General features: G+C 51.5%; 2 protein-coding genes across 3 annotated transcripts in view; one reads left to right on the plus strand and one right to left on the minus strand.

Moving 5' to 3' along the window:
• Positions 1-3,515, plus strand: part of CHRDL2 (chordin like 2) — a 29,476-nt gene extending 25,961 nt beyond the window's left edge. The window contains exons 10-11 of the mRNA XM_084774035.1: positions 2,464-2,556; positions 3,384-3,515. Of these exons, the coding sequence (XP_084630161.1) occupies positions 2,464-2,556; positions 3,384-3,463 (173 nt within the window). The 3' untranslated portion in view covers positions 3,464-3,515. The remainder of the gene's footprint in view (positions 1-2,463; positions 2,557-3,383) is intronic.
• POLD3 (DNA polymerase delta 3, accessory subunit) overlaps positions 3,369-16,671 on the minus strand; it is an 82,540-nt gene continuing 69,237 nt past the window's right edge. The window contains exons 14-15 of one of the 2 annotated variants that reach the window (XR_014777561.1): positions 10,412-10,495; positions 3,369-3,470 (exon numbers count right to left, since the gene is read on the minus strand). The gene's annotated coding sequence lies outside the window, so the exon portion shown is untranslated. Of the gene's footprint in view, positions 3,471-9,630; positions 9,727-10,411; positions 10,496-16,671 lie in introns of those variants that run through there. The other variant, XR_014777562.1, reaches the window with a different exon arrangement.

Here is a 16,671-nt window from a genome sequence, read left to right on the forward strand (position 1 = left end):
AGAATTTCTCGCTCCACCTTGCCAGCCCCTGTCCCTGGCAGGGCTCCTCATCTGTTGTGTCTCCATCCAGGGTCACCTAAATGTTCAGTGTGTCCCTCCCTGGCCCAGACTAAGGCTCCCTGGGCCTCATTATCAGGGCCACCACTCGCAGTTTTCCTCCCAGAGGAGAGGAAACAAATAAACAGTGCCCACTGAACCTGCACTAGAAAGGCTACTCCATCTGGGGCCGGCCAGCCCGGAGGGAGCTCAGACCCTGAGCATCATGGGCTCAGGCTTAAGAGCTTGTGCGGTTCTGGACACTGCCTTCAGCTCCGGATGGCCCCTGGCCCCTGCTCTAGGCCTGGGCAGGTGCCTCCCTCTCAGCCCAGAACAGCCTGGTCCAGAGATGTTTGGCTTCACTGGGAGCTGGACTGGCCTGTTGCCTGGAACTCACTCACTAGGGCCAGCTCTGCCCAGGGGGCCACAGGGCCCAGCTGCGCTCAGACTCAACACAGCCCTACAAAAGGGCAAGAGGCGCTTTCAAGAACCCCCCCCCCAACCAGGCCAAAAAGCATCTTCCTTTCCACTATGCCTTATCTAAGCTGGGGCTCCAACGACAGTGCTGGCTATTTCCCAATTCCTGAAGCTCAGCCTCAGCATCTGTGTCTTCTGTTCCCCTTCTTGGGGCCTCACTCTGATCCCTGGATACAGGTCTGGTTCCTGGTATTCCCCAAGGCAGTGCTGGCCTAGCTGAGGTCTTCTTGCTGGCTGCAACTGTTCTCTCCAGCCAGAGGCTGCAGCTAGTGCTACCTCACAGACTGTGTGCCTAGGGTCTCAGAGCCATGAATGGTGCCAGGGGTAGCTTCCCACAAAGTGAAAATACCTCATTCCTCCTGGAACCTCACTACACTATGCACATATATATTTATCTATTCATTTTTTACCCAGCCAGCCAGCCACTCCTACACTTATCCATCCATCCACCCTTACACCTATCTTCCTGCCCATCCATCTACCTATCCATCTACCTATCTATCCATTCCCTTTATCCATCCACCCACCCATCCATCCATCCATCCATCCATCCATCCATCCATCCATCCACCTCCACACCCATTGGTCCATCTATCCATCCATCCACCTGTTCACTAATACATACATACACCCACCCATCCTTCTACTCAGAGACTCATTTGTCATACATGTTTCATGCCTAGAACCCAAAGACTTAAGACCTCAAGAGGTCCAAGTCTGGGAGAGAAGGTAGGAAGGGCGTAATATCAGCACCATAGGAATGGGTGTGGCTGGTCTGAGAAGAGAGCTCAGCTGGTAAAGCACTTATCTCAAAAGCATGGGAACCTGGGTTCAGTCCCCAGAAGGCATGTAAAAGGGCTGGGTGTGGCAGCACACACTTGTAATCCCAGAATTCTGGAAGTGGAGACAGGAGGATGCCAGCCAGTCTAGCCTATCTGGCGAGCTCCAGGCCGACGAAAAGCCCTGTCCCAAAGGAAGAAGGCAACATCAGTAAAGATAGTACCCAAAGTTGTCTGTCCTCTGTCTTCCATATTCACATGCATACATGTGAACACACGCATGCACATGCATAAATAAACAAGCTTAAAAAGAAGAAATGGGTGAAATGACAAACAGAACCGAGGTGGGACAGGTCCTGTGAGAGGAGCTATAATCAGGCACTTTCAGGGTGGAGCAGGGAAGCCTTCCCACTGAGACTTGGTGGGTGGGTCATTCACGGAAGCCTTCCCACTGAGATTTGGTGGGTGGGTCATTCACGGAAGCCTTCCCACTGAGATTTGGTGGGTGGGTCATTCACGGAAGCCTTCCCACTGAGACTTGGTGGGTGGGTCATTCACTCACTGTCCACAGCAGATGTAGAAAGCAATAGCAGAAAGACTGGCTTTGTAAAGGCTTGGTTTCCCTCCTGGGACCTCAAGTAAGAGCTAGAGCTGGGCCACACGGTGAGCTCCATGTTCTATGGTGTCTGAATAAACACGGCTCTGGATCTTTATCGTATGCTCTACGCTAGAGAAAAGCTTTGACTGGTTTGCGTGGGTCAGCCTTCTCTTCTTACTTTCCTTCTTTTATTCCTCCCTCTTCTCCATCCCTCCCTCCCTCCCTACACCATGGGCAGGTGTGGGGACGGCGCTGGTGACGAGAGCAACAGCAGAGAAAGGAGGCCAAAGGAACAGACTGTATTAACTGTAGAGGTGGCAGGTGGTTAGAGAAACCAGCTCAGAAGCCAGCACATTTCAAATGGTCACCATTAGGATTGTGGTTTGAGAGGGGCCTGGGTTCTGCTGTAGTGAAGGGAGGGGCGGTGGGGTAGGAGAACAGACCGGAACCCTGCAGATTTATTCCCGGTTACCATGGTATCTCATCAGATCGAGGGCACAGAGGGAGATGACGGGGTGAGTTGCGAGCGTCACCCCAGCCTACCTTCATAGCTCACACTGTGTCTTTCCGCAGGAGTCTTCCACTTGGTGCAGATCAAGAGAGTCAGAAAGCAAGATTTCCAGAAAGAGGTCCAGAACTTCCGGCTGCTCACTGGCACCCATGAAGGTGGGACCTCAGCCTAGGAATAGGGCCAGGGAGGGGAGCAGAGACAAAGCAGGAGCTCTTGGGGAGTTCCCAGCCTGCCAGTAGCAGGAGGAGGGGCAGGAGGGGGCCCGTCAGCTGCAGACGTCAGTTCCCAGCACAGGAATCCAGTGGGTGTCTGGGCCAGAGATTTCTCAATCCCTAAGTGAGAGGGAGAAGGTGAGACTGAGCAGCTGGCCTTGCCTCGGCCCAGGGGAGTCAGGTCTAAGCCCCTAGGCTCCGATGCTTCCCTGATGCCTCTAGAATTGTGGTTCTCATCCTGTGGATCGCCACCCCCTCAGGGTCACACATTAGATATTTATGTTACAACTCATTAACACTAGCCAAATTACAGTTATGAAGCAGCAACAAAATAATTTTATGGTCGGGGTCACCACAACATGAGGAACTGTAGTAAAAAAAAAAAAAAGGCTCAGCGTTAGGAAGGTTGAGAACCACCGTTCTAGACTGCCTGTTCCCAACGAGATCCTTCTAACCATTTTCTTTGATGCTCTAATTTGTTCTGCATTACTCCGGACCTGGATGGGTTTTGAGGGGTTGCCAGGTCAGGTGACCAATGAGACATTATCCACAGAAGTCAGGAAGCCCAGTCCCTAAATGCAAGGAGCCTGAAGGCTAAGTGGCATGCAACTATAAGATGCAACCTCTCCACCAGGGGGTCCCCAACCCTGGCCCATCCAGTCTCATCGGTCTCAAACGTTAAAAGGCGCCAACTACTGCCACCGTTGTACACGCGCTTGTGAAATATGTGGCCATACACACCCTTGTCTCTCTTACCTCCATCCATGCAGGTTACTGGACTGTCTTCCTAGGCCAGACTCCAGAGCTGAAAGTCACAGCCAGCCCAGACAAAGTGACCAAGACATTATAACAAGGAGCTAAACAGTTGCAGATATGAGCTTTATTGTTTTTGTTATATATTAATAAAGAAATTGCATTAACCTCCAGCCCTGCCTGTTGACTTCACATCCCATTTCCAAGGACTCCTCTGGGCAGGTGCCTCTGTCCTGAATTTATATGGGTAGAAGCAGATTCAGAGGGCGCACAGAGGGGGCCCCTAGACCTCACAGCAGCTTTTCATCAGAGCCACGGAGAGCTCTTGCAGCATCTCTGTTCAGGCCCTTGTCTCTTAGAACCCTTACCCCCAAAACCCCCAATAGGCTGTATTTATTGGTTGTACCTCCGCCCCTCCTGCCTAAGAAGAAGAAGAAGTAACTTAGCCAAGTGGTGGTGGCCTCACAACCTCAAGTCACTTTCACTGGGGCCTGGGGCCTTGCTATGGCCAGCCATTCCTACTTCAGGGAATCTGAGTTTAGAGAAGGAGCTGGAACAGAAGTTTGCCTGAAGGCACACAGGGGGTTAGTAGCTGGCTGGGACTGGACCCAGGGCCCTGGCTCAAGGCTAGTACTCCTTCCCCCAGTTTTTTTTCCCCTGCCACACGAACAGCCTCACCTCCAAGGGATCCAAGACTGTAGTCAGACTGCCAAGTTGGCTCGTCGTCTGAAAAGGCCTAACCCTTACAGTGAAAGACAAATCAACCATTTATCCTGCCCACGTGTGTAAGTGCTTGCACTGTCAAATATGCTTTATGGCCCATGACTTCACTTACGTCAAACAATGTAGGCTTTACCCCGACTCTGGAGAGGCCTCTGGAGGCCTGAGTAAGACAGTCTTTCCCAGAGCCTCACAGTGATGACCTGAACTCGGGTCCTCTGCCACCCTAGCAAAACCATCATGACATCCAGGCTCAGCCATTGCAGCCCCAGCTCCTGACTCTGCCCATCCAGGACAGATTAGAAAAAGGGAAGAAATGGTAGGCAGAGGTCTGTTGGCTAGGTCTGTGAGGCCACATAGAGAGCCCAACCTGTTGTCTCCACAGCCTTGGTGTCCACTATACTGTCCCTGAGGTCTGAGGATCTAAGCAGTCACCAGTGCCACCTCTACTGGGGACCACCTTTCTAAAGTTCCCTCCCTTTGCCAGCTCTTGGGATCGGGGGACAGGCTCAGTTACGTCCAGGCCTGGAGTGATGACTCAGCAGTCAAGAGCATTGTCTGCTCTTCCAAAGGACGGGGTTCAAGTCCCAGCACCCGTATGGCAGCTCACAACTGTCTGTAACTCCAAGATCTGACACCCTCACATAGGCATACATGAAGGCAAAACACCAATGCATATAAAGTAAAAATAAATACACTATTTAAAAAAAGAAAGAAAGAAATGCACTTCCATGGCCTCCCTGGCAACTTGTAGTCTCTACCTATCCCTTAAACTGGAAAACCATCATGTTGGTTACTTTGCTCACCACGGGGACTTAACTTGGCAGCTCTGGGGTGGGCTTTGAGCAATTCAGGCATCTAGAAGCCCATCTTCCCATCTATGGAAAATATCTCTTCAGCAAATCTGTCTTAATTCTGCCTTGTACTGAGAATTTGGTAATTTCGGTTCCTTAAAAAGAAACACAGAAATGGGGACTGGAGAGATGGCTCAGTGGTTAAGGACTCTCGCTGCTCTTCCAAAGGTCCTGAGTTCAATTCCCCAATTCCCAGCATTCACATGGCAGCTCACAACTGTTTGATGCCATCTTTCTTTTGATGTACAGATGCACATGCCCACCAAGTACCCATATACATTGTGTGTGTGTGTGTGTGTGTGTGTGTGTGTGTGTGTGTGTGTGTAATATGTTTTTGTTTAATGTTTTGTTAATTTGTGGGAATAAGAGGCTCCTTCTCAGCAAGTGACTATGACTTGCCTTGTGCTCTAACAGGAGTATGGTTTTGCCAGTTGCAGATAGTTTCTGTGAGTATGTGACATTTGGAATTCTGGGAACTTTTCAGAGGATATATAAACACTAGAGCCCAGGAGGTGGGGTTACTGTAGGTGGTTGGTTACTGTTGGTTGAAGTTTGTCAAGTAGTTGTAGGCAAAGAAACAAGGAGGAGGAGGAGGAAGAAGAAGAAGAAGAAGAAAAAGAAGAAGAAGAAGAAGAAGAAGAAGAAGAAGAAGAAGAAGAAGAAGAAGAAGAAGAAGAAGAAGAAGAAATAGTTAGATATCCTGACAGCAAAGATCAAATTTGCCCCAAGGAACTCGCCACCCCTAATCAGCAGGAAGTAGTTTAACGATAGCTTAGACCACTTTCCCCTCTATCCTTTTCCCACTCCTATCTAGTGTTAGGGGGTTAATAAGGGTAAAAAAGGGTGGAAGAGAGAAAAATAACCCACAAAGTAGTGGATGATGACTACACCTGCCTTGTCCCTTGCCCTCCCTCCAGTCCCCACAGCGCCCTTCCCATCACAGGGTTGTAGTCAGGCACTGCAGGCCTGGGTTCCAGGACAAAAACAGGTCCTTGGGGTACTCTTCTTGATCTGGCAGGACAAACTGCCTTCCTGTTTCTTTACTAGGCATATCTGAAGCCTCTGTTGTGTACCCCAAGCCTGCTTCCCCATCGGGTCGAGGGGCACGTTTTATACACCAAGCCCTTAAGTCAGTCTAGGCTGTCCTGTGTGAACAAATGCTCATTCTGAACAACACCAAGCTGCTCGATGGTTTCACATATTTCTTTCAGCCACTCAGGGGTAAGCTTTACACTAGACCAATGACACAGAACAAGAGGCCGGTCTGGCCCTTCCCACGTCTGGGGTAGGAGGACAGCAATGAGGATAAAGTGGTAGGATCATGACATCTGAGTGATGAAGGAGGTAAAGGCAGGACTTCATGGGGTGCAGCCTCTAACCCCAACTGAGACACTTACCCAGGCTCTGGAGGATGGAGAGAGCGAGCAGGGTGGGTAATGGTGTAGAAGCAGGAAACTTTTAGATGAGGAAAGCAGATGACAAGAGTCGCGATCACGCAGCAGTGCTGGACAGTGTTGGGCATCGGACAGATGGAAGTGAGGCTGCCTCCCAGCTGAGAGGCTCTGGCTTCGCCCCAAGAGACAATCTGTGATTTAGAGGGCTGCCTCTAGTGCAGAGGAATGGCCTGGCAAAGCTAGGCTGAAGCCAGTGAGGGACCGTTTAGAGAATTTACAAGCAGGATGGACTAACTGGATATAAAGTTGAAGGAGAGAGAGAGGAATCTCACAAGATAGCTTCTAGAACGAACGAACACACACACACACACACACACACACACACACACACACACACACACACACCCCTGGCACCTGAGGAGACAGCCATAGCACTCTGGATATATTACGGGTTGCCAGAAGAAGGTTGGGCTAGAGACAGAAGATGGGAGGTGTTGGCTTATAGATGACCAAGGCCAGGAGCAGAGGGACCATGGCCTGGGAAAGGTTGTAGAAGGAAAAGAGAAGGGAGACTGAGACTAAGGCCTCTCTCTGTCTTGCTAGGGAGCATCTTTCTGGGGAGATCAGAGGGAAGGCGGGAGACTCACTGCCAGATGTTGAAGAAGTGAGGCCTGAAAGAGGCCTCTGTGAAGACGAGGGCATTCCTGTGTGGTTGAAAGGCAGAGGCTGGGCTTGGGGGACCTGAGGTGGCGTCGGGGAAATGAGGAAACAGACTTTTAATAAATTTGGCAGTAACAAGAAGAGAGGGAAGAGAGTGGCCGGTCGTGCATGTGGGATGGAAGACATTTTTGGATGGGAGGGAATCCAGCCAGTCTCACTAATGAGAAGATGCCGGGGAGAGGGGAGGGAGAAGAAAAAAAAAAGAAGTGAGGACAGAGAGGTGGATGATCAAAGATGGTCTAAGATTTGCTTTTTCTTGGCCACGAATCCACGATGTTTCACTGACACCTCTCACCCGAGACTGCTGAGAAAGAAGGAATTGGCAGACCTGGGTGCTCACTAAAGCTCCCCCACAGGGGATCCTGGGAATCTACAGCTGCCTAGAGGCCACTGGTACCCACTCCACCATTCTAGAATGTTCAAATTCATCATCTCATCGGCTCCCCCAGAAGACCCCAGTGAGGTGGTGATTTCTATTCATGCCACACAGATGAGGAAATGGAGGCCAAGGGATGAAGGATGAAGATGACGTGAGAGTAAAAGGAGGAATGGAGTTTCCAGCTGGGTACCAGAACGCTATGCTCTTACGGACCTCAGCCCTGGAAGGCCCAGCAGACCTGAGCTTAGGGTCTGTCTTCCCCTGGCCTCCCCGGGTAGCCTTCTGGCCCAAGAGCTGGACCATTTACTGTGATGCTTCCCGGTTCCTCCTGCAGCAGTGACACCACCTATTCCCATCCCCTCCAGGGATGCCGGGCTCTGGGAAATGGCAGTATTTCTGAGAATCAAGAGGTGGACTGTGCTTTGGAGCTGCCTCAGGGGATAAGGGAAGGCCTGGGGCCACACAGGGCACAATGGCATCTTTCTCTCTAGGACTGGCTCAGGAACCCGCCTTTCCTCACCCTAGGCCCTGAGAGGCATGCCTGCATGACTTCGCCCCGCTCCCCAAGTCATGTATGGGAGAAGAGTGGGATCTGCTGTCTGGTATGGCTGAGGCTGGCTGGGGCTGGACCAGTGTGGGTCTCTATGCAAGTGTGCTTCTCTGAACCGTGGGTCTGGGGCTCTGCTCTGGGCTGGTGTAATGACCACATGGTATCTGATTTTTTTACTCTCAAATCTCACTTTAGCCTGCTGTAGTGCAAATCACACAACATGCCTAAGGCCAAAGGGCAATAAACCCACTCTGAGGCTATGACTAGATGGCTTGGGTTGTTAAAACCTGCTCACAGCTCCCTGCCACCAACCTTTCCTTTCCCACTTCACCCCTGCTGGAAAGTTCTACTTACCAGCCCAGGTAGGTACCAAACCATCATTACATCAGTCTCTCTCCCACTAAAGCTGTCTTTCCAGTGCTTTCCACTGCCCTTGGGTAACACCAAAGCTCTCGGTCCTGACCCTTCTTGGTGCCTTCTGCTCCCTCTTCAATATAATCTCCTTGCTTATTCTCCCAGCAGCACTCCATCCAGGCTTCAAGTCTGTGGGGCCAGGGAGTGGAACGTTTGGGAGTTTGAATGAGAACAGCCCCATAGGCTTGTATATGTGAATGCTTGGTTCCCAGTTAGTGGACCTATTTGGGAAGGACTGGGAGGTGTGGCCTTGTTTGAAGAGATGTGTCACTGGAAATGGGCTTAAAACCCACACCAGGCCCTCCCCCCCCCCCCCCCCCCCGCCCCTTGCCTGCTCGTCTGCCACCCTGCTTCCTGCCGTGATGACAATTGACTAACCCTCTCAAACTATAAGCCAGCCCCCAGTGAAATGCTTTCTTTTATGGGAGTTGCCTTAGTCATGGTCTCTTCACAGCAATAGAACAGTGGCTAAGGCGCCCTCCCTGGTCCTTCCTGTTGGCCAGGAACTGATTGTCCTTCCAGAATAAAACTTACCCTTCTGTATAGCAAAGATCTACCACCAGTCAGCAGGCCTCTTGTGCAATATCATGTCTCTGCACCCAGCCTGTGTCCCACAGGAAGCATTCAGTACACACTAACCAAGGAGGGCGACCTGACAATGACAGTGAGAGTAAGGGTGGTCAGAGGGACTTGAAGGCGCATATCACAGTGCTCGGTAAATGTTTGCTGAGTCCTTGAGTCACCACTACCATTGTTACCTAGTACCACTGCCACAGTCACTACAAGGATCTCACATTTATGGGGCCCAGGTGAGAATGCAAACAGAGTCTGAACTTCTTAAATATTTAAAACTTGAGAGTCAAACTAACAGATCATTCCACATGTCCTACCTTCCATCCTTAACAATATATCTTTCAAATGACTCTGAAGGCCAACTTCGAATACAAATGTTTTTGTTGTTGTTGTTTTTGGCTTCTATGAATTCCTTGGTAGTACAGCAAAGAACCCAGACTTGTTCCTTGGCTTTTTCCCCTCCCTTCTTTTTGTTTCTTTATTTCCTTTGTTGTGGGGTGGGAATACTCAGGCTGCCCTTGAACTCACAATCCTCCTCCTCCTCCTCCTCTTCTTCCTCCTCCTCCTCTTCTTCTTCCTCTTCTTCTTCTCTCCTTCTCTTTCTCCTCTTCCTCCTCCTCCTCTTCCTCTTCCTCCTCCTCCTCCTTCTGGCTCTGTTCACAGGTGGGACCACCCCAGCCTGCATCCTCTATGTGCCTTCTCCCCACATCAGGCCACACAGCCCTTAGGCTCCCCTTTAAACCTGGGAGAATTCATCTGTACAAACAGAATGAAGCAGAAATTAGGCAGGTGACCTCTGACCAGAAAAGGCCACACAGGTGCTGCCTTGTTACCAAGAGGCTAGCTTTCAGAGCTCTGAGCCACATAGCACCAATTACTCTGTGGCAGGCTGTCATGCCGTGAGAAAGCCAAGCCAGTTGGAGAGGAATTCCTAGATGCTCCTGCCACCAGGTCCAACTGAGTATCAGCTCAACCACCAGAAAGGATAGCCCAAGAATGTGCCTAGAGGACCTGGGCATGGCGAGGCATAGGCAAAGCATTTAGATTGCTTGGCCTCAGCTCCTAACAGAATTCAGAAGCATTAAAAAGCAGTAGTTGTGTGTGTGTGGGGTGGGGGTGGGGGGTGTGACATTAATTTGTCATGCAGCAAAAGTATTGAAACCTGCCCAGATTTCACCCAAGCCTGGCTGTCCCCTGCAGTAGCAAATGCTCCCTCTGACAGTAAGTGAGGATCACACTGTGCAGGTAGATTCCACTCTCCAGGCAGAGTTGCGGGCTTCCTGGTTTCTGGGTGTAATTTTTGAGGGGAGGAGGGTGCCCATCTCTTTCATTCCAGGGGTCCTGGTGCTCTGAGTATAACTGAGAAAGGATCAGTATGGCCCCTGCAGTAGGTGCTGCTTCTGGGTGGGAGTTAACAATGGGTAACAACTCAGTGACTTACCACAGCTCTCGGTGACAGAAGGGTTAGCCACCTAAGCCAGAGCATGGCCTCGGAGACAGAGGTAGATGGATTTCAGAGCCCCATCTAAACAGAAGGTAAAGTCAACAAAAGTCATGTCAATAGGACATGGCGACCACCTCCTTCCCTCAACATTTAAGAAGGCAGATGGCTTCACAGTTCCCACCACTGTAGATGTGCTATAGGTGGTCCCCCACTTGTGATAACTCCCAGTCCCCCGTCATTGTCACGTGCACTGCTTCCTACTTCCAGGTCATCTCCTAGTTTAGAAAACTATAAGCATATACAGCTCCAGTCACACTGGTAATGGCTCTTTGTTTGTTTGTTTGTTTGTTTTGGGTTTTGGTTTGTTGGTTTTTTTTTGAGACAGGGTTTCTCTGTGTAACCTTGGCTATCCTGGACTCCCTTTGTAGACCAGGCTGGCCTCGAACTCACAGCGACCTGTCTGCCTCTGCCTCCTGAGTGCTGGGATTAAAGGCGTGCGCCACTATGCCCGGCCCTGGTAATGGCTCTTAGCCAGAGACTGAGAGTGTGTGGTACCAACATTCCAGCTCCTGCGCTCATGTCAACAGCAAAGGAGCCTCCAGCACCATCTCCAGATCTTCTCTGTAAGACTGAGACCAGATCTCCTTTAGAGGACTTGGCTTAAATCATCCCCATTCCTTCCCCCCCACACACCCTCTCACACCCTTCCCCCAAAACCAACCCCCAACCCTCGTCTTTCCTCCTCTCCCCTCCATTGCATAAGCACTGCTTCCATCTTGGAAACACCTCTTAATCCTTCACTTTCACCCTGATCCTGTAGAGACCAACTCAGCACCATTTTGTGTTCAGGGCCTGAGCGTCTGACCACCTCCCACCCCCCAGAGTTTCCAGGGAGAGCCACAAGCACACAGCTAGCAACTGTTCCTAGAAGCTTGCACCCAGGGCCAACCAATCAGAGCTACAGGTCACAGTAATCAGAAGGAATGAAAAATTCCCTCCTGAGGTCTAGCCCTGGTCACCCAGCTTAAAGGTCACCCTGTTAGCCAGTCAAGTTTATACTAATCACTATTGCTAAAGTCTGCTTCTGTAAAGAGTATAAAAAACCCACTACTTTTGCTGCTCAGGGTCTCCTCTTTCCCAAAGGCAGGTAGACCCCATCGTGATGGACCAATAAAAGCCTCTCTCATTTGCATTGATCTCAAACTCTGTCTCTCATTGGGGCTCCAGGACACGAGTCTTAACAATACCCCAGCTCAACCTCTGAGGCTAGGGATCCCAGCAAAGAGCAGTTACCACATGTCAGGTCCTCTGTCCTTCTAGCCTGCAGCCTCTAATAGGCCTAGGCCTAGTGTGGTGTTAATTTTGCTTGTAGTTTGCTTGAATTAAGAAACACCAAAGAGAGCCAGGCATGGTGGCTCACGTCTTTAATCCCAGCACTTGAGAGGCAGAGGCAGGTGGATCTCTGTGAGTTCAAGGCCAGCCTGGTCTACAAAGTGAGTCCAGGACAGCCAAGGCTGTCTTGAAAAACAAACAAAACAAAGAGAAAGAAAGAAAGAAAGGCCAAAGAGGGCTGGCTAGGAGGCTGAGTGGATAAAGGAGCTTGCTGCCAAAGCTGGCCTCCTGAGTTTGATCCCTGGGTCACACATAGGATAGAAGCAGAGAATTGATCCCTAAAGGTTGTTGTCTGACCTCTGTGCACACACTGTGGCGAATGTGTGCATTCTCACACACAACTACACTAAATAAATGTTGAAAGGAAGATCGGTGCCTCCAGGGCATTAATGAAATGCATCTTTGAGGTATGTTTGAGAGGGTGTCTCCAGGGAGGTTTAACTGGTTTCATTTTGTCTTATTTTTGTCAACTTTACACAAACTACATCCATGTGGAGAGAACCTTAATTGAGGAAAATTCCTCCATCAGAATGCCCTGTAGGCAATCTTGATTAATGACTGATGTGGGAAGGTCCAGCCCACTGTAGGTTGTGCCTACGCCCTGGGCAGGTAGTCCTAGAATTCATACATACATACATACATACATACATACACACACACACACACACACACACATATGTATATGTATACCAAGCTGACTAAGCCATGGAGATCAAGCCAGTAAGCAGAACATCTCCCATGGCCTCTGCTTCAGTTCCTGCCTCTAGATCCCTACCCTGCTTGAGTTCCAACATTGGCTTCCCTCAGTAATGGACTGTGGTCTGTACTTATAAGCCAAATAAAGCCTTTCCTTTCCAAGTTGCCTTTAGTCATGGTCTTTATCAGAGCAATAGAAGCCCTAAATAAAACACTGAGCCTGGAGCGCACCAATTTGATCCAATTGGCTGGCCAAGAAGCCCTGGGGGCGGACTGTCTCTGTTGGGGTTACAGATGTTGCTATGCAAGTTTTTATGCTGAGTCTGAGTCTAACAACTCTGGTCCTTATGCTTGCTTGGCTTGATTCTTTTACCCATGGAGTCAGATACCCAGTTTCTAAAATGGTATTTTAAACAAGCACCCCAGGTGGACCCAAAGAACACGAGGATCAGAACCTCAGTGAAGATTGCTTGCCCACAATCCATCCTGACCCACAGAGTTTGTCTTCTTCCTATGGTGGCTGCCCCCGGCCCTTCTCTGAGCTCTTCAAAACTCATTGGCAGTCCTCTCTAGTCCTCCATAACCAAGCAGTGTGGAGGGCTTCTCCAAAACTCAAGTCTGACCTTCTTATTCTGGGGCTGCGATGGCTACCCATGCACCTCCCTCGCCTGGTCACCAAACACTTTCCCCCACTGTCTACCCAGTGCCCGGCAGCATCTCCTCACCCTCCCAAGACTCAGCCTCTCACCTAAAGGTCTTCTGCGCTTACATCAGCTCACTTGTCAACCCTCTATCTTCCTACACAAGCATCCGAAGCCACATTTTAGTGCTGGCAGGCTGCTGTGAGTATGAGGGGGTGGGGGGACCTGAGCCTCAGCGCTTGGATCCCTTGCCCTAGAGGCAAGACTCGAACTCCACAGCCCTGCGGCTGCCAGCAGGGTGCGCGGAGCTCGGGACCGGGGGCGGGGGTCGGCGCTCCGGCGATGAAGAACGCGGGCTTTGATTCGGGACTCCGGCGTGGACCCAGACGCTAATTAAAATCGCCTGGGCCGCGGGGGCGGCGGGGCGGGCACAAAGCCGGCTTTGACCCGGCGGCACAGGCCCGGCTTGTGGGACGTGTTTGTTTTTGCTCGTAAAGCGCAGCGGCCCAGAGGAGCCTGGCGAGGGCCCCTGAGGCCACGGCCTTTCTCCCTGCTTGCTCCCGGCAAGCCCCAGCCCTGGGCAGGAGCTTCTGCGCTCCCTGCCTCGGTTTCCCCCTCCATTGACGGGTAACAACGATAGCACAGCAGTGTTATCTGTGAAGGTTACTGAGTCCCAGGCCCCGACCTAAAGCTCTTCCCACTCTACAGACGAAGTCCAGAGATCGCCTTGCCTAAGGTCACAGGGTTCTGAGTGAAAGATCCAGGGCTGGAACCAGTCTCTCAAAGCCACCGGAAGCCGTCTCTCCGAAGAGGGAGAGCTAAGAAAGGCCAGCTGGCAACAGAAAGGTTTCAGCAAGGGAGGGGTTTCCCTGCTCAAGTCCCATCCTGCAGCCCAGGTGTAGGCAGTCTAGCAGGGGACTAGACGGAATTCCCTGGGGCCCTCAGGCTCCTTCCAGTCCAGTCTTTGGGGCTCCTGGCTGCACATCGGTGGCGACTGCTCTGGTTGGGGAGGCGTCCAACGGTTAGGTTGGGTGAGGGGGTGTATGGGTGCGCCTTCAGGGTGCAGGTTTGTGCGGATGGGTGAGAACCAGGAAAAGATGGGAACCTCCCCGTGGTTGGAGGGACGCTCCGGCTGCAGTGGTCACTCACTGAAGTCTGGAGCCTGGGCTCTCCGCTTATGCTCCCCTCCCCCTCCCCCCTCCCCCGCAGCCTTCCGGCTTGCCCCGTGGCTCTCCGCTACCCACTTTTTTCACCACCTAGCTTCAGCACCTATTTATTCAGCTCAGAGCGGGTTATGACTTCCAAGCACCGCCCCTTCCCCCACGCTCCCAGCTCCTCTTTGAAATAGCCATCCTAGGGTATTGACTTGCGCAACGCCTTTGTCCTTCGTGTCAGACCAGAAGCCCCCAGGGTGGCACTGTAAGGCATTGCCAACCCACCCTCCCCCACCATGACCACTTTCCCGCTTACAAGCTGGCCCAGAAAGACCCACTGCAGAGTTTTCTCTGCTGTGGGCCAGGGCTCAGCCTAGCCTTCCTCCACAAGGCTCAGTCAAGGCCTGTGTTGGGGCTTTGGGATAGGACGGGATCCTTCGGAGAACAGCAGGAGACTGCGGGGAGGAGGCTCGGCTCACTGTTGAAAACAGGAACAAAGTAACTTGACAATTCCCATCCAGTGAGAATGGCAACATAGAGGTGTCTCCCACCTGACTCCTGCTACCTCTCAGATTGCCCCTTTAGCAACTTGAGCTCTTCCCTCCCTCCACCCCACCCCCACTGGCCCAGTGTCTGCAGATGGAAGCCTTGGGAGAGCGCTGATCCCAGCCACCTGTGAGGAGGAGGAGGAGGAGGAGGCAGCCAGAGGGAGGGCATCTCAAGACTCTCTCCTTCCCTAAGCCCTGGGAGCCTGAGCTTGGACAGAGACACTATTAAGACAAAATTTGCCAACATGGCTTCTAAAAATAGCTCGGGCTGGCAAGGCCCACCTGGCACAGACTGCACCTTTGCGGCTGCTGGCCTGCTCCCCTAAGCACGCTGGCCACCAGTCTGTCAGCAAACATGTCACTCTGCCCTCCTCGACCCATGGTTTAAGGGGCCACTGCAGCTCTGGTGGTGGGACCAGGCTAAAGACTCAGGAAAATGAGACTTGTCCCAAAGTGCTGAGGAGGGGGCAGGGAGTGGGGTGAGGGTGGGCATGAACATCTCCTCCATAGGAGAGGAGGAGGAGGCACTACCTACAAGGAGCGCTGAAGATGCGAGGTCTGAAAAGGCTCAAAACAGCCTTCCTTCCTTCAGAGGAAAAGGAAAAGATAAGTATCAGCTCAGGACCCCCAAGACCAAGTTTCAGCACAAAGGAGATTTATTTTCCCTAGAGGGACAGAGGGTAGGGATAAGAGGCAAAGATAGGAGATGAAGAAGAAGTGCAAAGTAGCCAGAGAGAGGAAGGAGGGGTATCTGTCTCCCAGAGTGGGACAGAGGTCAAAGGGGAAGCCTCTTGTTAGGATGAGGTGTTTAAATTTAATTGGGCATGTTAATTAGGTGAGCCAATGGGGGGGGCTTTGATTGCTGGACCTCAATACTTTGATAGCTGGACTCGGTAGTCAGCCTCAGGAAGAGGAAATGGCCAAATAAGGTAGTAGACTTTAGAGACGAGCTTTAGACATGTAATCTAATCGTTTTCAGCAAGGCAGGGGGTATGGAGGAGAAGGACGTGGCCTCCCAGAGCCATGCTCCACACCATAGAGCTGGCCAGAGTCCCTGTACACTCTTCTACAGAGGAACCTGGTCCAATCCAAGTAGAAAACACCTGGGAGATAACCTATGAGGAGAGGAGGGGCGGGGCTTGGGAGGCTGTTGTCCATCATCTTCTTAGAGTTCTAGGTGTGGATGGGCCCATGGTTGCTCTTGCCCCGCCCCCGACCTCAGAGCCATAAAGGAACCAGAGACCTTGTCTTGTCCAACTCTTTAACTGAACACATAAGAAAACTAAGGCCCAAACTGCTGGTGTAACTTGCCAGGTCCCTCAAGCCACTGGCACGGATGACGTAGAGACCAGGTCTGCTGGCGGATGCAGTTTCCAACAGGCCCCACGGGCTACCCTCTCCCACTGGCAGATGGAATGGCCGCCATTGACAACAAATCTCAAAATGCTCCTTCTCCACCGTCTTCTGAGCACCTACTGTGTGCTAGACACTGGGCTCACAGAGGTGGGCTAGACAGGCAGACTCCTGCTTTCCAGTAAGTTCCACTGCAGTCTAGTGGTAAGAATGACTCAAAGCAGCACATTCAGCTCGCCGCGTGCCCTGGGGCTCTTATATAACCAGAGCCAGTGTTGGGTTTCCCAGCATGGCGCTTAGCCTTCGTTGTCAACTAGTCTGGATTAAGAAATAGTTCTCTGAGTGTGTCTGTGAGAGCATTTCCAGAAAAGTCTAGGTGGGAAGACCCACCTTGAATGTAAGGGACATCATGCCAAGGGCTGGGGTCTTTGACTGAATGGAAGGAAGAAAGTGAGCTGAGCTCCAAGCATTTG

Source organism: Acomys minous (genome assembly GCF_964271855.1).
Source record: "Acomys minous genome assembly, chromosome: 2".
In the NCBI taxonomy this organism is placed as follows: domain Eukaryota; kingdom Metazoa; phylum Chordata; class Mammalia; order Rodentia; family Muridae; genus Acomys; species Acomys minous.